Genomic DNA, 22,186 nt, shown 5'->3' with positions numbered 1-22,186 from the left:
TAGTGCTACTTCCCCTGGAGCAGCATTTCTTAAAAAGTCTTCTGTGGAATGCCACAATCATAAGAGGTGCTTGATTTAAAAAGCATATTTCCGATTTCACTCCAGTCCTAGAGATTAGAACTTCCGGGTGTAGGGCCTGGAAACCTTAAACAAGTCCCTCCTGTGATTCTAACAAAGGCAAAAGTTCAGAAACCTTTCTTTGAGTTGTTTTTCTGGAGGGGTGCCTTGGAAGGGAGCAAGTAGATAGTTAACTGGCACGCTTTCAAAGTGTTTGTTGGGAGGCCCTCGCCCTCCCCTCTTTTTGTGTGTGTGGGTAGGGGAGGGGGGGGGGTCATGATTAAACAGTCACTTCTGAGCATTTACCTGTTTAGCTTTTGTGTCTCCTTGTTTGGTCAGCCCAGTATTGTTCAGAGTGACCACTAAGGGGCAGCAGAGTATGGGAAAATAAGAGACTCACAAAGCACAGAGGAGACATTACCTTTGAAATAGTTCAGTAATAAAGATGCTCCAATCCCCTTCCTACCTTTACCTACCATGTAAATGCCTCATTTCATCAATGTCCTCCGCTCCCCTGCAGCCAGATTTACCATTGATAGTTCTGGCCTGAATCAGTATTAATTGTGATGGCTTTAAAATAATGATGTTTTTACCCTGGCAGGTGTGTCTCATGTACTGAAATGTTGCTAGTTTGATCCCCAGTCAGGGCACATGCCCAGGTTGCCTGCTCGATCCCCAGTAGGGGGCACACAGGAAGCAGCTGATGGTTGTTTCTCTCTGGCATTGATGTCTCTCCCTCTCTCTCTCTCTCTCTCTCTCTCTCTCTCTCTCTCTCTCTCTCTCTCCTTCCCTCTCCCTTTCTTTCTAAAAAGCAATAAAAACCTTAAAAAAATAAAATTATGGTGTTTTAGCTCTAGCACTCTCTCAACATGTATCTTTTAGAAATTATTTTACTTTAAGGAAAAACCCTCCTGCATGTGCATATGTATGTACGTATGTTTGTATGTCTCTCTATTTTAGCTCATGGATTCCCATTTTCCCCCAATGGCTTATAAATTTTTACTTTCACTAATTATGTTGGTATTTAAGTTGTCCCATATTTAACCAGTGGGAGCCCATTCATACTGCAACAGTGTCCTTGTGAAATGCTCCAACTTCTTTTTACATTTCTTAGTTTCTGATATAAAAATATTGAAACAGGAATTTTAGGGGAATATAGGCAGGCTTAGGGAATTTTTAGAATTGGGGTCCCATGGAAAAACACAGGGCTGCAGACTGGGAGAAGATATATTTCCATAACACAAGGAAGCCAGGTTCAGTTATATTTCCATAAGACAAGGGAGCAGCAACAGATACATTTCCATAAGACAAGGGAACTGGAAATAGCCAAAAAGGTCTATATATAAAGAAGGAGGAAGATAGCCCAGAGGGAATAGGAGGACAATGAGGGAGGAGAGCCTCAGGAGTCACTATAGTAACCAATTCGAAAGGAAATATTGACCAATCAGAGGGATATCAGAGTACATGAACTGCAGCCTTTATAAACCATGGAAACAGGAAGTCGGTGGGACCCTTTCCCCCTCCCCACATGGAAGTCTGTACTTGTTCTTCAATAAATCTCCACCTTGGCTGTACTACCCTCTGTCTGTGGATTCATTCTTCGACTCTGATGGACAAAGAATCCAGGTTCCAGTCCAAAAATTCCTTTTCAATATGTTTCAGTTTCTTCCTGTGTCTCCTCTGTCCCATTGCTTGACTGAGTCATTTCTTTGAGAAGCCCTAGTTTCATGTACTGGTGAAAGCTATTAAACACCAAATGTGCGTCTCAGGAGTGCGCATTCCTCCTCAAGTATCTTTGCTTCTGGGGTGGGGGTGGGGGGTGGGGGCAGGGGTTGTGTTCAGACACTCTATAGCATTGAAGGCAGCTCTTTTAGGGCCTGAGTATAGAGACCTGAGGAAGCATCACTCTCCCTTAGCACAGCAGCAGCATCACTTGGGCACCAGTGAGGTGGGGAGTGCTGAAGAGACAGCATCTTTTACACAGACACTCAGACTCTCAGTCAAGGTCCCAGCCACGGTGGCAGTGGTGAAATTCCTTCAGCCGCTTGAAAGATGTGGTAGACTTGATTAGGACAGCTGAGGCAGAAGAATTCGGAGGGGTGGGGCGTGTCACATGGTGATTTTATTGGGTAGACTGTCTTGTGAGCACATGGATGCACCCATCCGAGGCCTCCCAAGAGTAACTGGAAGATACTTTGTATGGAAGAGACTTAGATTTATGCGTTCAGGCCAGTGAGGGAATATAAATATAATATAATATAAATATAAACTGGGAAGTAAAAGTAAAGATGGATGAATTCAAAATTCACAGACTGGGGAAGCCTATCCCTAGAGAATACAGGTATATAGATAAAAGGTCCACATACACAGTTGTATGTACATACGTTCTTCTAGGATACTACCCTTTCAACAGAGGCCAGGCTATGAGATAAATGGTAATAAAAATAGTCCAGTCTCTAGCTCAGAGACTAAAATTTAGATGCATGGTTAAATAAAGTAAAAATTAATTATTGCCCTGACCGGTTTGGCTCAGGGGATAGAGCATCGGCCTGCGGACTGAGAGGTCCCAGGCTCGATTCCGGTCAAGGGCATGTACCTCCCAGTAGGAGGTGTGCAGGAGGCAGCTGATCGATGTTTCTCTCTCATTGATGTTTCTAACTCTCTATCCCTCTCCCTTCCTCTCTGTAAAAAAAAAATCAATAAAATATATTTTAAAAATTAATTATTCAATATTGTTTGGTCTCTAGTTGCACCTTGGATGACTTAGCATAAATCCATTCCTTCCAGAGACATGACTAATCTACATACACCCCTCCAGATCATCCCAGGTGTTGCCTACTCCTCGGTGAAAGGTTTCAAACCATACTGTTTTGCATTTTAAGGATGGGAAGGTGAGTGACTAGGTGAGTCGCTGCTTATTTTAATCAATCTTACTGATTTTAGACATCTAAAACTGTCTATTAGCCCAGAAAACACTTACACACCAATTATATTGTATCACTTTGATGAGATTAGTTCTCCAAATCATCTCCAGCTGTCTAAACTATGAATGGCGATAAAAGTAAAAAACAAAACAAAACACAAACTCTGGGAATATAAGCAATGAAAGAAATATATTCAGCAAGTAAGTTTAGCAAGCTATTATAAGTAAATGTTTCTTCAGCCTTCACACTCTATACTATAGGGATTTTTGAGGTTACAATTTGAAGGAGATGCAATTTACTTCTTCTTGGAAAAAAAAGCGAAGAATAGTTTAATTATTGTGAAGTGGTTGCTCAGGGGAGATAACTTAGTAAATAAAACTCAGCTATTGGTCCCCTAATTATTTCTCAACTCAGGTGGCTATAGGTGAGATTTCAAAAGTAAACACAATGAAGGGATTTTCTAATGATTAGCAAGTTACATTCTATAAAATATATGATAATATATAACATTGGACTAAGTATACTGCCAGCCAATTATTTAGTAGTAAATTTGACTATAAGTTTAATGGCATTCTGCAACAAGTTTCCACTCTAAATATATTAAAAATTTGGGAATAAGTGCTTTTTGGAAAGACTAAGAGGTTATAGTTAATATGCAAAAGAAAAAAAAAAGGTAGAAAAGTTCCTAACTTTCATTTTAACTATATTTTTTTCTTTGCCACAGTGTTTCAAGTTGTCATCTCCTTGTTTTAAATTGCTGAAACAGAAAATCTGAGAACTTTGAAATAACTCCCATGAGAAGGCATGGTGAACAACTTCTCCCACGCTGAAGCAGTGGAACTCTGCTACGAGCATGTGAACGGCTCCTGTGTTAAGACGCCTTACTCGCCAGGACCTCGAGCCATTCTGTACGCCTTCCTTGGTTTGGGGGCTGTGCTGGCCGTGTTTGGGAACTTACTGGTCATTACCGCTATCCTGCACTTCAAACAGCTGCACACACCTACCAACTTTCTGATTGCATCCCTGGCCTGTGCTGACCTCCTGGTGGGAGTGACGGTGATGCCCTTCAGCACAGTGAGGTCTGTGGAGAGCTGCTGGTACTTTGGGGAGAGTTACTGTAGATTTCATACATGCTTCGATACTTCCTTCTGTTTTGCTTCTTTACTTCATGTATGCTGTATCTCCATTGATAGATACATCGCTGTTACGGATCCTCTGACCTATCCAACCAAGTTCACTGTCTCGGTGTCAGGAATATGCATTGTTCTCTCCTGGTTCTTTTCTGTCACCTATAGTTTTCCTGTTTTTTACACTGGGGCCAATGAAGAAGGAATTGAGGAACTAGTAGTTGCTCTAACCTGTACAGGAGGCTGTCGGGCTCCATTGAATCAAAATTGGGTTCTGCTTTGTTTTCTTCTATTCTGTGTACCCACAGTGGCCACGGTGATTATATATGGTAAGATATTTTTGGTAGCTAAACATCAGGCTAGGAAGATTGAAAGTACAGCCAGCCACGCTCAGTCCTCCTCAGAGAGTTACAAGGAAAGAGTAGCAAAGAGGGAGAGAAAAGCTGCTAAAACGTTGGGTATTGCTATGGCAGCATTTCTTGTCTCTTGGCTGCCATACATCATTGATGCTGTGATTGATGCTTATATGAATTTTATAACTCCTCCTTATGTGTATGAGATTTTAGTGTGGTGTGTTTATTATAATTCAGCTATGAACCCCTTGATATATGCTTTCTTTTACCCATGGTTTCGGAAGGCAATAAAACTTATTGTAAGTGGCAAAGTCTTCAGGAGTGATTCATCAACAATTAACTTATTTTCTGAGGAAGCAGATATAGATTAACAAGATTACTCCAGGGATTTCAAAATTAACATGGAATTAAGGTCAAGTGCAAAATTAAACACTTGACTCTAGAGCAGCAACTGTAATCATTTGCCAGGTAGGAGGATATTAAATTTAACAAAACCCTTGTCATCTTCAGGCATTTTCACATTAAATTTTAAAAATTTAGTGATGGGTGAATAAAATGTGATGATTACTTCCCACTTAGTGTCTGTCTATGATTTTTTAATTTTTATGGTAATTTCCAATGCCTTCTCAATTTCCTATTTGTTTTTTCAAATAATTGAAGCTTTGCAGTTTCTTCCACACTTAATACCAATGTTCAGTTTTCTAAAATACATACAGGATAAAAACAAGTCTCTACCTAACTTGCAATTTAGATTCTTTGGGGACAAAAATCTTCTTTAAAGCATATTTTGTCTGAAACTTTTTAAAATCTAAAATGAGTTTATAAAACCTGAAATATGGAACTTCCTAGTAACTGGGTTGTCTGGAAAACACCGAGACTCTGGTGTTTTCTGAACCCTGGCAACACTTCCCTTCATTTTAGAACATGTTCACAAAAATCATATACAGTGATTATGTGATTTTATGCTACACCTTACTTTGGAAAAACATAATTTATTATGGTCAAATAAGCTTGTGGACAAAAGGATGGTTTCTGTCATTTTTAAAAAGTAATTTGAAATAAAATGATTTTATAAAAAAACTAATTCAAATTCACATTATTTTTCACTTTAGAGTTCTCTCTTTGTGCCAGACACTGTATTTGGCACTGGAACTATAAAACTGAGTGATCCAAACATAACCAAGGATTATTTCAAAAATAGCAAATACTCAAACTGGTCTTATACACTCCATGGATAGCTTGCTTTCTCATCTGAGAACATTTCTTAGTCACATACATTTTAATTTAAAAAATATGTTGATAAGTTTAGTGTTTTATGATAGAGTAAAAATTTGAAAAATTAATAATAGGTTATTTGCCTTCTCAAGTCTTTGACACAGCTTTAAATTTTTGAGGTAGTTAATTTTCACAGACTATTCTGTAACAAACTTGTTTTATGACATGAAAAGAAGAGGTGACTAAATAAGTAAAGCTACATAAACATTACATTACATATGTTTTATAAATGAACCACTTTGGAAATACTTTACACAAGATTAGGATTTTTTTTTCATATTTGCCCATTAATACCTTCCAAATAGAGCTGACACTATTTAGCGGGGGGGAAGATGAAGACACCTGTGTCAGGAATTGCTAAGAATAAAAAATACATTTTATATATTACTAGAGGCCCTGTGCACGAAATTCATGCATGGGAGGAGGGTGTCCCTCAGCCCAGCCTGCACCATCAATAATCCAGGACCCCTTGGGTGATGTCTGACTGCTGGTTTAGGCCCAATCCTGCAGGACCACTGGCTCCTAACTGCCGGCCTGATCCCCCTAACTGCTCTCCCCTGTTGGCCTGATCTCCCTAACTGCTCTCCCCTGCCATCCTGATCCCCCTAAGTACTCTCCCTGCTAGCCTGAACCCTCTAACTGCTCTCCGCTGCCAGCCTGATCACCCCTAACTGCCTCTGCCTTGGCCCCGCCACCATGGCTTTGTCCGGAAGGACGTCCAGTCTAATTAGCATATTACCTTTTAATTAGTATAGATTGTCCTCAAGAAAAATAATTGTGTAGGTATTATGGACAGCACACTTTAAATTGCATTATCGAGGACTGAAAAATGTCATCATTGATGTTTTTATCCCTCTTTTCCTCTCCCTTCTTGTCTTAAATCAATAAAAATATTTTAAAAAACAGAATAAGTAGTCAAAGGTGAGACAGAATCTGAGCAGAAAAGATGGTTCATTATTAAAGGCCATGGGACAGGAAAGCAACCAAAATGAAAATTAGAAAGAATTATGAGAGGAATGATGACAAAGCAACAAAATAAACTGTAACAATTATAAAAATTATATTTCACAGGAGGGAAATATGATTTTGGCCATGATTGAATAGCTTGTTTCAAACCACTTCTCACACAGAGAACAATTATAAAACTCAATTGAACACATGGAACAACTATTCAAAACCTTGGAAAGCAACCAAGGGATAACTTGGTATAGATTGGACACAAGTATAGAGGGAAGGGGACTCTGAGGTGAGCGGGCCTTCTCCAGCAGCTGGAAGGTCAATACAAGGCAAAGGGGGGCATTGCCAGCGCCTGCACAGACTCTCAGAATAGCACCCACTCTGATGGCCATTGCCCACATCTCGACATAAGGCTTTTTTCAGTGTTTTAAAATATCAACCCAGAAAACAAGTGGTCACATTTTGAAGACCACTTCATCAAAAACAAATTTATTTTTAATCATTAAAGCTGAAATAGGGGAAGTTTAAGAATTATTTCAGAATTAGTAAATGACTAAATAAGTGGGGGGGGGGGGGGGTTCTTTCTCAGAAATAAAGGCGATTTCCCAAAATGTATGGTAGGATAGTGAGAAGTATTCTTCAAATTATTCAGGGAAAGCATGAAGGAATGAGGCTTTAGTCATTATATTCATCCTTCCCTCTAGTCTGGTAAGGAAGCCTGGTTCATCAAATACAGAGTGGAACAAGAAGGCTTACAGTTGTTCATATGGAAAATAGTACAATAACTAATAAATAATAATACAAGAATAAACTCTTTCATGTACTCATAACTGTAAACCTACTTTTGCCCAACCTGTATGTTACTAGATTTGGGGCAATTTGAGCTTGGTGCACCACAAACATAAAATGGCTCTTCCATTTTATCTACTTGTGCAGCCATACTTGCTCTATTGACTCTCCCTCTCAATCTTTTAAAATACGGTGGGCAGATGGCATAGCCCTGCACACACTTTCTGGGATTTAAAATCCCATACAAATGTCCATTCTAATTCAGATTAAAACTTTAAAATCACATCTAGTTTAGCGCTCTTACCTTTCCTATTCCAGTTAAGACTACCCAGGCCTACAGTGGGGAGGGTTATAAGTCTGCTTTTACAGTTTTTCTTCCAATCTCCTTTCCTTCTTGTTACCCTATTTGCCCTCCTAGGTAGAGCAGGAATGGGTCAAGGAGAATCTATATATATAAAACCCTAATATGCAAATAGACCAAAGACCGAATGGTGGAACAACCGAACAACTGGTCACTATGACATGCGCTGACCACCGGGGGTGTGCACGAAACATGGCAGGCGTTGGCAGCAGACGGCAGAGTGGGGAACATGGCAGGCATCGGCTGTAGTGGAATGGTGGAGCAGGTAAGCGGGGTGCCAGACCAAGGCAGGGCACTAGTCGTTGTCATCAGGGCGAGCCTCTGGTGGTTACTGAAAATTCTTTGTTCCCGTGTGCCATGGTCCTGCCCGGCACTCTCACCTGCTGCTGGCGCTGGCCCCCCTTGCACCCCCTGCTGGCGCCAAAGCCACTGCTCACACCCGCTGCCAGCACCCGGCCCCAGCCCCAATCACCCCTGAGGGCTTCTCCACCTCCCCCTGCTTCAGATGGGCAATCGGGGCAGCAGCCGCTTCTCGCACCCACTGATGGCGGCGCTGACCCTTCTCACACCCGCTGCTGGTGCCTGCCCCAATTGCTCCGCTCTGTCAGCAGGAGCGGCGGCGGTGGGAGCAGCACTGGGCTGTCAGCAGAGAGGGGACCAAGGGCCGCGGTGGGAGGGGCTGGGCGGGGGCTCAGAAGATGGGCCGAGACCACCCCTGTACCCACCGCAGCCTCATGGCCCACAGTTCTTTTCAAGGTGCATGAATTCGTGCACTGGGCCCCTCGCATTTAGTCGTGGGACAAAAGTTTTCTCATGCCTGGTAGTGGTATAGGCCTGATGGACAGTGCTCTGATGTGGCAGGTGCCCAAATGGAGCTCTGTTATGAGGTGCATGTGTGACTCACACATATGACTCATTTGGGGGGCAGCCTGTCCACTGTCAAGTTCCCTCTTGTGGGTGAGCCACTCTAGTTGACTTCTCCAAAGTCTTCCTTAGAGTCTGTCTATGAGGGGAAACTGGATGTGCTTTTGCTTCTGGGGTTTCTGTCCACAGGACCATTCCATTGAAGAAGGTATTGGCAAGATAATTCAAGCTTGGTTCCCTCTTTAGGTCTGCCCTTTGTTTATATTGAGCAGAGGCAAGTAGAATTGCAGAGAGATGGCTAGGAGGACATGGGCTAGCAGGTGGAGAAGCCTCTACACTCTTACTGATTTAAGGGGCAAAGACGTATGATTTCATGTGGGCTAATAGACACATGAAAGACGGTCAGCCTGAGCTCTTCTTGCATGTTTCCATTTCAGGGTGCACCAGGTGTCGGTGACACATCCTATAGGACGTTGGGAAAGTCAAACCAGTACCATATTATTGGAAGACTCCCTACACAGAGGTAGGCCATGACCTCTGAGCAAAGGTTACAAGGAGGCCAAATTCTGTACGTTATTATGTTCCTTTCCTTCTACTGTGGAATTGAACAGAAAAGGAGGATGAGATAAAGGATGAAAAATCAGACATGCCCCTTCCCTAAAACCAGGCTTTTAAAGCTTAGATCCCACTAGCACTGGGCACAGGGAAGACAGGGATACTCGACTAGGTATAGATTGTAGCTTTAAAATGGAGCACATTAGACTGGAGATCTTTAACACTCACAGTGACTAGACAACTCTGAGATCTGCCTGAAGGGAGGACAAAGGAAGATTTGCTATAGCACATTTGGAAGCTCTTACTGGAGAAACATTAATTTTGTGTTCTTTCTCACCCCAATAAAAGTATTCCATAAGCAGTTCACATATATTTCTAAAAAGTACTTGTTAAACACAAATGAATTATATAATAAATAAAATAGCTGATTCAGTGATGTAATCACTTGAAGATTTGCTAAGACTGTTAATTGGATTGATTGTGTGTTATCGACACAGGTTAACACTCACCCTGCTTTCTGTTTGGTTACCTCTACCCTCTAATCCTAAGAGGAAAGAGTACAAAACCTTTCTCTCCCCTTCCTCTCATTAACGAACTTCTGAGTTAGGGCACTGACAAGACCATAGAGGCCATTAATGCACCTTTCTCCCACTTACATCATAATAAGTTAGGACTGTCTCACACTTTCAGTCATTGGGGAGATGATTTATTTAATGGACTGTTATTGTAGAAAAGTTTCAAACCTGCAACTTGAAGGTTAAGTGCAGATCTGAGACTGACAGTTTAAATAATTCTAGATAACCAAAGTTTGCCTCCAAATCCTGCCCTTGGTGTTAGAAGCATAACCACTGAGAAACATGATTACTATGTAAATTTGATCTTTATTTGATGCAAATCCATTTATTCAAGATGGTATTATGAGCAAGATAGGAAGAGTTACGTATGTGCAGGAATTTTACAGGACTTAAAGAGAATCTCCAGTTTACATACCATCTCAGCATGAGGCTAAATGCTCTTTATTGACTAACCTCCAATGTGAAAATACAAAGTAACTAAGATTTCGCTAATAAGTTTGAATGCTGTAGTAAAAAATGTGAAAAAATTTCAGGACAACCCTTTTCATAGCATAGATCTGATATTCTTTTCTCTATGTGGCTGCTTTATTGGACATCTGCTTCCATGGGATCATATCAGGTTTATTATCATTTATTACTATTTCACCATCTCTAATGTTTGGAGTTGACCAAATGTTGCCCTGTTTTGTTTTGAGGGGCATAAAAGCCCTACCTACTGAAAATATCACCTTTGCTATTAAAAATACTAATGGGTCAGGACAATGGTTCCTAGACATTTGGGTTTCAGAAATAATAAAATTGGTTAAAAATTTGGTGAACAAATAGATGATAATAAAATTTTAAATATATCAGCTAAGGGCTTAAACTTTGAAACACCACCAGTGGCAACAATTGCATGTCCTTTACCAAAATTTCATTAAAGGAAGTTTTAATAGCTAATTATGGGAAAGGCATTATTTAACAATAATGCCTAATAATGCTTGCTCCATAACATCCCATTACATAGGTGAAACCTAATTTAACTTATCCCATATTGATTGAAGCTTTTTCCGGTTAATAATTAAAAGTTATACAATGAATATCCTGGTCATGTTTGCTTCCTTGCCTGGTTCTTTTCTTAGGATTAGTTGCTAGAAGTAGAAGTACAGAGTCAAGTGACATGTGTGATTTAAATTGTTATATAACTATTTTAAATTACCTCAGAAAGAAATTAAATTATATTTGTCCTAGATGTATATGAGCATGTTCAACTCTCATGAGAGCCCTCAATTTCCTGCACTCTAATTAGCATAAGGTATTATTGATCCTTTTAATATTTGCCAATGTTACATATAAAGCTCTATCATATTTTAAATTATTTGTTGGAGAAAACCAAGATGGCGGCATAGGTAAACACCGGAGTTAGCTGCCTCGAACAACCACTTCACAAATACAACTAAAAGACAGAATGGACATCGCCCAGAACCACAGGAAGACTGGCTGAGGGGAAATTCTTCAACTAGAAGGAAAGAGAACAGCATACGAGACTCAGAGGAGGCGCAGTGCGGAAAATACAAAGGTGGGGAGGTACGCGCGGAGCGGGCTGGTAGCTGAGGGTGCGGTTGTCGTTTTCAATCGGGAGGGAGTCTCAGATTCTGAGCTCCAGTTCTGGGCAAGTCTCTAGGGAACCGGACTCAGACGGGAGAAGCAGGACTGTCTGGCATCGGTCGGAACTCGAGGGCAGCTTTCTCTCCGAGGTTTGCAGCGGTTGCTGGGACTCTGAGAGGCAGAGCCTCTGGGGACAGGACTGAGAGCAGCCATAACTGCTCCCTCCACCCACTCTGTTGATCCCATGCGACCTGCCCTGCCCAAGCCCTGCGCAGAGCCATTTGCTGGATAGCCTCAGGCAAAGGCTAGATTAGCACCTCCCTAGAGGACAGAAGTTTTCCCACTGCAGACACAGCTGATTCTCACAGCCAGTTGGCCTGGAGGTCAAATCCCCCAGTATCAACTACAACAATCAAGGCTTAACTACAACAAGACTGCGCACAAAGACCACTAGGGGGTGCACCAAGAAAGCATAAAAATGCGGAGACAAAGAAACAGGACAAAACTGTCAATGGAGGATATTGAGTTCAGAACCACACTTTTAAGGTCTCTAAATTATTTGTACAACTTGCATTTTAATGTGTTTATTTGCTATTTCTTTGTTTGTTCTGTACAATTGTCTGCTCATTCCATTTGTTAGTGGAATGATTGCCTCTATCTTACTATTTTACAAAAAGCTTTTAGACTTTTAAATCTGTGAGCCCTTTCTTCATCATGTATACTGCCAATAGTTTTTCCCAAGTTTGTCTTTTTTCCCTTAACCTACCTTTGTTTTCATTTGTGTTTTATAAAATTTAAGTGGAGTACATGAATCAATATGAGTTTTCTGTAATAATTTCACCAATAAAAACTTATAAAAACTATACTTTCTCTGATTTTTTAACTTCTGGAAGAACTCAGCTTTGCTTTTGTGAAATACACGAAGCAATATGATTAACAATGTTTTTTTCAAAAAGTTATATGCCATCTTCACATTTCTTGGATAGTCCATTCTTTTTCCATAACTTCCAATACACTGTTTAAAAAATCATGGACAATGCATAAACTTTGGATAGTATTTACAGAAAAAAAAATGACAGAAAGTTGCCCTCCATCATGACTGGAAGGTAAAACAACAAAGCTCATGGAATGAGAAAATTTTCACATAAAATGACAATTATTACTGCAGAAATTGTACCATTTGCTCATGATTATTTCCACAATTGCAAAATACGCCCCAAAATATAAAATAAGTCTTGTCCTGAGTCAAAATGGCTAATGTGCATGGATGACTCAGAGACCTATAGGAGCTCCAAAAACATGGGCCCCAGAAACAAGCTGCTCAAAATGAAAGCGAAGTTAAGCAAATCCAGAGAAAGCCAGGGGATATAAGACTTTGGGAATACAAAATCAGGAAAGCTTTGAAAATGACAGAAAGGTAAGGTTGGTAAGCTAGGTAAGAAGGGTACAGGGGGCCTGAAAGAGGAAAATAATTAGCACTCAACCATTGATCTTCCTCCCTGCTTGAAATTCTGATTTCTTTAGTGCTGGTTACGAGGTATGCTGTGCTTTCAGGTTAAGCCCACACTGTTCCAAACTAGAATTAAAAATGTGTAACTGGAAGTAAAGGAACTCAGTCATTATTAAGTTAAGAACATATGAGGGTATGTGGCTCAGCAGTACAGCCTTTAATGTTATGGACAGTGAAGTCATACGATCTTGGATTAAATACAAGAGAAGGGAATCGTAGTGCCTATGGTAGTCAGAACAAGAGCCTCTCAAAAACATGTGTCCTAACCCCCAGAACCTTTGAATATATGACCTTACATGGCCAAGGGTATTTTGCTGATGCAATCTTGAGATGAGGAGATTATCCTACACTACCAACATGGGCTCCGTGCATCACAAGCATCTTGGTGAGGGAAAGAGGGAGGGAGGAGAGTCAGAGTGTCCGCGATGTGACCGTGGAGGTAGAAGTGAGAGTGATGCCACCTTCTCCTGGATGTCAGAAAAATGATCATCAGATTCACCAATACCCGTGAGCCCAGAATGAAAGAGCGTAGTGAAGTACAACCCAATACAAACAGCATACTTCACAACAGCATAGGTTGAGTGAAAAGGCTAAAAATAGTATATGAAATGTTGACGCCAGTGTCCTCTAGGAAGTGGGGATTAGAGTTTATTTTTCCTCTTCTGTGCTTCTTGGTATCTTTCAAATTTTTTGTAATAGATGATACTGTTTTTATCATTGAAAGAACTTATTTTCAAAAGAACAATAAAAATGTAAGAAGGCACATTGCCGGTATTGCCTCAAGTGCATTAAATTATCCAGTTCTGTAAGCATTCACAATGACCAACAGGTCCTTCGGATTGCGCTTCTGGGAAAGAGGCAGACTGGCTTCCCAGGAAGCTCCCTGCCACTGGTGGAGGGCAGAGGTGGTTCAAATTTCAGTCTGTTCTTTGTCAACTTTGTGACCTAGGACAGTATTCTTCACCTGTCTGAGTCCTACCCTTTCATAGAACTTTTTTGGTAAGTATTCAAGTTCTGTAAAGAGAGATTTTTTTTTAAAAAAAAAAATAGTACATATTAATTTTTATTCTGATCTTTCTAGTTCAAATGCCACTTCCTCTTTTAAGTCTCTGTGATTGCAACAATTTACGGAGCACTGCCTGAGCCAGCTACTCTGACAATTTATCCACATGGTTATCTCACCTCATCTTCACAATACTGCAGAGCAGGTATTATTATCTCAGATGAGGAAACTGAAACTTTTGGGAGGTAAATAACTAGCCCAAGATGACAGGGAAAGGAGGGGGTGCCATCCGAATTTGGTCAGGCCCCTCTGACTTCTTAGCCCTCACTTTTGAACATTGGTCCCTCCTGAAATAAGTGACTGCTCCCTCTTTAAGTTCTGTAGCTCTTTGTCGTAACTTTATTGGGAACTATTTTTTTTTTTATTCTGGCTTGTTTGTTCTTATTTTAGTTGTTTTCATGCTTTTCAGACTGAAATATTTTTTAGTGAAATGATGACATTTCAGGAATTTTGTATCTAACAGAGTTTAGCATCACACTTGGCACAGCTAATAAATATTAGTTGAGAGCTGAATGTAATGCTACAATCCCCTGAAACTTGGCCCTAAGAGAGGTAGGTCAAGGTTACATACTTTGGATTTTCGAGAACATAGATAAGGCCCTCAGAACAATCCTGGTCTTGATGTTCAGGACCCACATCCACAGTGGCATGAAACCCTAAGTCAGGGGTCCTCAAACCTTTTAAACAGGGGTCCAGTTCACTGTCCCTCAGACCATTGGAGGGACAGACTATAGTTTAAAAAAAAAAACTATGAACAAATTCTTATGCACACTGCACATATCTTATTTTGAAGTAAAAAGACAAAACGGGAACAAATACAATATTTGTATTTGCATGTGGCCCCCGGGCCGTAGTTTGAGGACCCCTGCCTAAGTTCTTCTAAGGCAGGAGAATTGAAAGTATATAAAAATTTTTAATATAGTTTTATTGATTTCAGAGAGGAAGGGAGAGAGAGAGAGAGAGAGAAACCTCAGTGATGAGAGAGAATCATTGATCAGCTGCCTCCTGAATCCCCCTACTAGGGATCGAACCCACAACCCAGGCATGTGCCCTTGACCAGAATCGAACCCAGGATCCTTCAGTCCGCCAGCCGATGCTCTATCCACTGAGCCGAACAGGCTAGGGCAAATATTTGTTTTTAAGAAAGCTTGCCCTGTGGTTCCAAACTATTCCAGGATGACTGGTGTTATATCTCATAATATACTTGCTGTGGTCAAAATGTGCAAGCAGAAAAAGATCACTTTCAAGTCTGGCAGCTACTTCCAGGCTAAGTTAAGAGTGAGACAAAATGAGGACGCCATGACACACTCACTGGAATTTTGTGTATATTAGTCAATTTTTTCAGCATAACAAACAAACTTCCAATGATTTACAATAAACATTTACTTTCTGCTCATGTTACATCAGGGCCGCGATGACAGCTGCCCTGCTCCCAGCTGTAGGTGAGCAGCAGGTCTGCCTTGCGTCTTCTCATTCTGGGACCCAGGCTGCAGGAGCAGCTGCTATGGAGACAACCTGTTCTCAGGGAGGGGGCAGAAATGTAAGACTTGGGCTGAACCCTGCAATTACATTGAAAGCTCTAGTTTGAACATGGATTGCTTTGCTCAAAGCACATCGCATGACCAAGCACAAGATCAGTGGATCGGGGACACTTGCTCTCTCCTAGGGAGGAGGGAGCAGGGAAGACTAGAGCGGGAAAGGAACATAAAATAGAGGTGAAGAGTGTGGAAGACAAAACTCCGTGGCGTCGTGTGGTAGGTGCCAAGGATCAGGACCACGAATGGCGAATTCCTTCTCTTTGATGATCAAAGTCTGTCTCTGAAATTCCAACTTTGCAGCTATTACAGTTCCAGAAAAAAAGCTATGCAAACTTAAAACTCAACATAGAAGAGGAAGCCTGATTCTCTCACGCACTTTGTGGGTCACTATTAATGTGACTTCTTGATTCTTGATGTCCCTGCAGAACTAAGTTTATGGAACAGAGCTATTCAGAAGCAATACAAAAGGGCTCTTGCTATGGAAATGGCCCTGCTCAAAACCCCTAGTCGTATAGATGACATATGGGTCACATATTTATACTGATATACATAAACATCCATAGGTGTTATATATTCATACATGCTGTAGCTGTGGTGAGATGTAACCTGGTTTGACCAAATTGTAAGAAAACAACATAATTAAATTGGGAGATGTTTAGAGAAAAAATAATGGTCAGGTTCATACTTAACGAGAAGGCTCTATCTTGGAATTTGAAATCATGCTGTTTTTGTGAAACAGGAAATTTAAAAACATACACACGACAAAACAATAATTCTAAGCAAGTACAAAATACATCAAGAAATTGTTCTGCTTGTTGAGCTACTTCCCAGTGGAGATGAACATGAGCATTTACCAGGCTGCAGGCTATCGCAGTTAATGGTGAGGTCTGATTGCCACTGACTTCTGTTCACATTTGATCACAAAGTCAGCATGCTCAGGAGAAGGACACGCTATTCACATGTGGTTTGATTCTGAGGAAGCATGTGGCATAGGTACTTGTTTTTCCAAATAAAATCATATACTGTCATAAAATCAAAAGATAGTAGTTCTAACTTGTGTGATTTAAAAAAAAAGAAAGAAATACTAAAGTGATGAGATGTGGTTCATTATCACTTTTATTTTTATTATTTTTGTGTGGGAAATATTCCACATATTTTCAAATTTCTATTTATAAAGGAAAAGGAGAAAAAATATTTCTTTAAAAATATAAATACATTTAAAAAATAATACAGTTACTCTATGGTCATGGAAATAGACAAACCTGGCGTATAAACCTGTTTAGTGATTGGATTCCAAGGAGACAGGGAGCCTAAAGGAAACATTTTGAAAAATGTTCCAAACACTTGACTATGATTATGAACAATAAGGTGAAGTTAGGACTCAAACAACGCTTCCCAAAGTTAGATTATGTGATATTTGAGCTTAAGGACTCCAAGGAAAACAAACAGTTACAAACCCTTCATTTTTAAAATGAAAAAAAAAAAAACCCAGTGATGGGGGTGAAAGTCAAAGATTGCTGAAGTGGTCACACCCGGCCCTACCACGTGGTAAGACCAGGAAATCCTGAGCTTGGTGCTTTTTTTCCTCCGCCTTCCAATCCGAGTTGTCTCAAGAAAGTAATGAATGAGGACTCAAGTATTTTCACAGTTTTAATTTATCCAATAAATAGTTAAATGATCTCTCTCTCGATCTCTCTCTCTCTCCCTCCCTCTCTCTCTCCTTCCTACATACTACTATAGGAATATTCAATGAAGGAAGAGAAGTTAATTTCTCCATCCAGTTAAACCAGGCTGCCTGGAAGCATGCCCCCAAACGCATGACACCACCCCACCCATTGCTACAGCATCACTATCTTTCCTCCAAGCCTCTACCATTTGCCTGAGTTCAGGTCAAGGAGTCATTCTCGGTACAAATCAATAGTGGGTGTCCGAGGTGAGAAGATCTCCTGACTCAGGATGAGTTTCAGAGCCTTCCTGAACCACCGGTAGGAAAAGACATAGATGATGGGGTTGCAGGCCGAGTTGAAGTAAGCCAACCAGATGAAGATGTCGAAGACCAGTGGTGGTGTGATGAAGTTAAGGAGGCTGTCCACCAGCGTGTCAACGGTGAAGGGAAGCCAGCACAAGAGGTATATGCTCACAGCGATGCCCAGGGTCTTGGCAGCTTTTCTTTCACGTTTGGCAGCCCCAGCCAGGCTTTTGTTGAAGGCGCTGATCTGCTGGGCCTGCCGGGCAGCAACCACGAAGATCTTTACATACAAGCTGATCATGATGAGGCAGGGGAAAAAAAACACAGGGAAGTTTAACCAGCCCCAAAACTTATTGAACAGCAGCTGGCAACTGCCCATGCAAGGCATCTCTTCCAGCCACTGGCTGAGCCCTCGCTCCACTACATCTGTGTAGACAAAGAAGGCAGTGTAAGCTGCTGGCATCCCCCACCCTGCCAAGATGTACCTAAGGGCCACCCTGACTGTGAACTTGGAGGGATAGAGCAGAGGCTCACAGATGGCACAGTGGCGGTCAATGGAAATGAAACAGAGATGAAAGATGGAGACGAGGCAGAAGAGGGTGTCCAAGTAGGTATGGAGGCGGCAGAGGAAGTCTCCAAAGAACCAGCAGCTCTCCACTGAGCGGATGGTGCTGAGTGGCAGTACCAGCAGACCCAGAAGCATGTCAGCCAGGGCCAGAGAAAGCAGCAGGAAGTTGGTGGGAGTGTGAAGTGCTTTGAAGTAGGACACAGTGAACACCACAAACAAATTTCCTAGGACTGTAATAATTATGCCTGCTGCACAGGCCAGGTAGATGGTCAACCGGATGCCCAGAGGATGGACAGTCCTGGGGCAAGACCCATTCACCTGGTAGCAGAACGTCATGGGGTATTCTCCAGCACCCTGGTTGAGGACAGTGCTCATTTATGGTTCCTACTTTTCCTCCTCCCTCTCTGAAAACAGGCCACCTGTCCACACACAGAAAGAATAAAATTATTTATCTGCTAAACAATTAGAAAGTGAAATCTAGAGAGGAACTAAAGGGCAATTTGGAACTTAGTATAATTTCCCTGGGTACTGAATCAAATGCACCCTGAAAGCCAAATGCAGCACAGGATTCAAGGTCTCATAAGACTTGAATCTGGCCCTGGTTTGTCTGACTGGGCACTTCTGAAGCTGGTTTAGATGTTATCCTTAAGGAAAGAGAAGAAGGATGTAAGCTAAATGTTTTCTCAAAGAAAGAATCTTGTTAACAAATCATTACTTGGGTAAAAAGTAACTTCTGGTTCCTCTTTTTGAGAATTAAATAAATTGACAATAAAATCAATAGCTTGAGTTTTTAAATAATATGTCAACTCTTCCCAAGGGGAAAAAAAATTCAGCATACAATTAATTAAAGGAATGAAATTGTCCTGTTTCAGTTTTGCATCCTGCACAATTTCTAAAGTTAACACACAATATTTACACATCTTGTGAAAACTATCTGATATGAAAAAGTATTTTATCTATCTTAACACTAGTCTATAAAACGTTTAAGCAAGTTCTAATAAGTTGAATTCAGAGTTTCCAAGCTACTTACAAAGGTAGGGATCAGAATCACTTATGGGAAAAAGTCCTTCTGGTAACAGGTAGACATAGGTATGTAGAAGCCTCTTCCATCTGCAAAGATGACAGATGTGCAATTAGTTAATGATCTTATACTCCAAATAGAAACTACGTCTCCATATGGTATGGTATGCAAATGAGCACTGAACGAGTACCAAGGGACGTAGTTTACACTATTCACAGGTCTCTAGTTTGCTTCCTTCTCAGTAGAGCACCATTATTAATCCTGCCAATTAATTAGAGATGAAAATTAAATACTGGATTTGTAAAGTCTTTGAACTTTTCAGTGAGTTTCATATATCCCTACTGCTTTAGGATTTTTTATATACATTTCTCTCAACAAGAGAAATAATTGAGAATAACTAATCCTAAATCCTTTGGTTTGTGATCCCCACCCTGAATTTATCTTGTCTTCTTTAAGCTCTATGTTTTGTACTGGTTAAGGAAATCACAATAGATGACGCAGTTCACCTGGACACAGAAGAGTTAGATTCTTGTTCTGCCATTTTTCTAGATCATCACTTATCCTCCCACCGCCCCCGCCCCCCCCCCCGCCCCCCGCTTCGCCCCATCAGTAATAGTACCTACAATTAGATTCATATGTCTGTACATCACAAAGGTATTATCTCTATTTATTTTTTTTTCTAAATATATTTTAATTGATTTCAGAGAGGAAGGGAGAGGGAAATAGAGATAGAAACATCAATGAGGAAAGAGAATCATTGATCGTCTGCCTCCTGCATGCCCCTTACTGGAAATCGAGCCCACAACCAAGACATATATCCTTGACTGGAATCGAACCAGGACCCTTCAGTCTGCAAGCCAACTCTCTATCCACTGAGCCAAACCGACGAGGGCTCATATCTATTTCTTGATACCAAACCTTCAGAAGGTGGAATGCTTCTTGGTGAAATCAGTTTACAATATAAGACAAACTGATGTTGCAAAACTGACATAATTCTAAAGGTAATAATAGGTTACATCCATCAGCAGGGCCTGTAGGATGAGGTGGGACAGGTCCAAACAAATGAAAAAGATTGGCTGATACTTTCACCTTCTCCACAAAACCCTAGCTAAACCAGTGGTGATTGTTTAAAATTGCCTTATACTAAGTCCATGTGAGTGGAAATAGATTTCTGACTCCAGAAGTTAATCAGACCAGAAAGCCTCTTACTTTACTACATACCATGACACCCCTTATATTGCAAGTCATAATCCACATGCAGTCAGCCAGGTACTCTAAGACCCATGACTCTAAGTCTAAGCTGACCAAGAATCTGTAAAAAATAGGAAAAAATATCTTACAATTGGAATAAGGCCTATAGGGGGAAACTCTCAAAAAAGGTTTTGGGCCCTAGCCAGTTTGGCTCAGTGGCTAGAGCACTGCCCAGCAGAATGAAGGGTCCTGGGTTCGATTCCAGTCAAGAACACATGCCCAGATTGTGGGCTCGATCTCCAGTAGGAGGCATGCAGGAGGCAGCCAATCAATGATTCTCTCATGTGTTTTGGAATAATGAGTAATTTCCCAATAGCAAGGGCAGATTTAAAAAAAGCAGAAAGGTTTATGAGTGCATTTAGGATGTATGTCTGTGAACATTAGAAACCTTAGGATTAGATGTCCTGCATAGAGGTGTGATATTGTTGGCCACTACAGAGAATAGACAGGGGTTGATTAACCAAATGTTCCGATATTACTATAAGGATTACTACAATAAAATATGCTTAACATTAAAATCTATGGTAATGTTAACAAATATTTTCTTTGCAACCTACCAGTTTCTTAAGGTTATTGTTATGAAAAGCAACCTACTTCCTGCAAACATAGGCAAACATTAATGAATAAATTGCTCCAGCCACATATGAACATCCTAAGTTTGTATGTTCCATTTAAAAATTTTCCAATTTGTCAATCCATAAGACAGTGAACAATATTTCTACATGACCAAACTTTTCTGCGAAGCACTTGGACTATTGACACATTAGGAAAAGAAAGGGACAACCTAATTTCTAGTCTCAGGAAATTCACCACATGAGCATGAAAGCTTCTTTCTATATGTGGCAAGCGTTTCTGAGTTGGTGAATCATTTTCCACTATCTGCCTCTGCTGGCCCTGTGCTCAAGTTCCCCAGTACAACATTGTGCACATATGACCAAATCCCATTAGAACAGGAGTTCAATTTCTTCTTTACATATAGGCTCTTTTCACCATCTTCCCTTCTAAGAAAAGAAGCCCCCACTGTCTAACATTCTTTGTTTTATAATTGTTTATTTTTCTGAATTTGAGTAACTCTTTCTCTTTCTCATTTTCCTCAAAGTTTCTATGTGTTAGTCATCCAGTGAATGTGCTCAGAGATTTTTATGGGAAGGGCTCCATGTCAAGCACTGTGGGATTCCAACATGAATAATATAAGGTTGCAAAAATGGCATAATTCTAAAGGTAATAATATATTACATTCATCAGCAGGGCCTGTAGGATGAGGTGGGACAGGTCCAAACAAATGAAAAAGCTTATAGGTTAGACTAGAGGCCCTGTGCACGAATTTATGCATGGGTGGGGTCCACTCAGCTCCATCCCTGATTGGGGTGGGGCAGGGCCAGCTAGGGGGAGGAGCTGTGGGTGGTTGGCCAGCCGGCCCCACCCCCTGGTCGAACTCCCAGTTGAACTCCCAGTCGAACTCCCGGTCAAGGGGACAATTTGCATATTAGCCTTTAATTATATCAGATGAGCAACTACATACCTGTGCACACCCAACCCTAACACAAAGCAGGATTCAGAAGAGACAGGTTTGGGGCAGTGGGGTGGACATAGAAGGAAAATGCTGGGTGTGTTTAGTTTGAAATCTTGAGGGAACATAAAAAAAGATACTTTACTGATAGTAAAAAATGAGAAACTTGGGTAAAATGATAGTGATGAAGATGAATATATTTGAAGGAAATAGAGAGGTGGTAATTGAAGCTGTGAGATTAGCACAGGGTTTCTCAACCATGGCATTATTGAAGTTTTGAACCAGGTAATTCTTTGCTATGGGGGGGCTGGTCTGTGCATTATAGGATGTTT

General features: G+C 40.9%; 2 protein-coding genes across 2 annotated transcripts; one reads left to right on the top strand and one right to left on the bottom strand.

Annotated features, from left to right (window-relative positions):
- Positions 1-3,785: 3,785 nt before the first annotated feature.
- Positions 3,786-4,832, top strand: LOC308521636 (trace amine-associated receptor 9; the record flags this gene model as incomplete). Its single annotated transcript, XM_081094692.1, has 1 exon — positions 3,786-4,832. One exon carries the CDS (start codon positions 3,786-3,788, stop codon positions 4,830-4,832), a length of 1,047 nt encoding a protein of 348 aa, XP_080950818.1.
- A 12,601-nt stretch (positions 4,833-17,433) lies between these two features.
- Positions 17,434-18,447, bottom strand: TAAR5 (trace amine associated receptor 5; the record flags this gene model as incomplete). The annotated part of the gene is made up of 1 exon (XM_081094449.1): positions 17,434-18,447. The coding sequence occupies one exon, from the start codon at positions 18,445-18,447 to the stop codon at positions 17,434-17,436; it is 1,014 nt and encodes a 337-aa protein (XP_080950575.1).
- Positions 18,448-22,186: the final 3,739 nt, after the last annotated feature.

Source organism: Myotis nattereri (assembly GCF_964212035.1).
Source record: "Myotis nattereri genome assembly, chromosome: 6".
Taxonomy (NCBI): Eukaryota; Metazoa; Chordata; class Mammalia; order Chiroptera; family Vespertilionidae; genus Myotis; species Myotis nattereri.
This window is presented reverse-complemented; position numbering and strand designations above follow the sequence as displayed.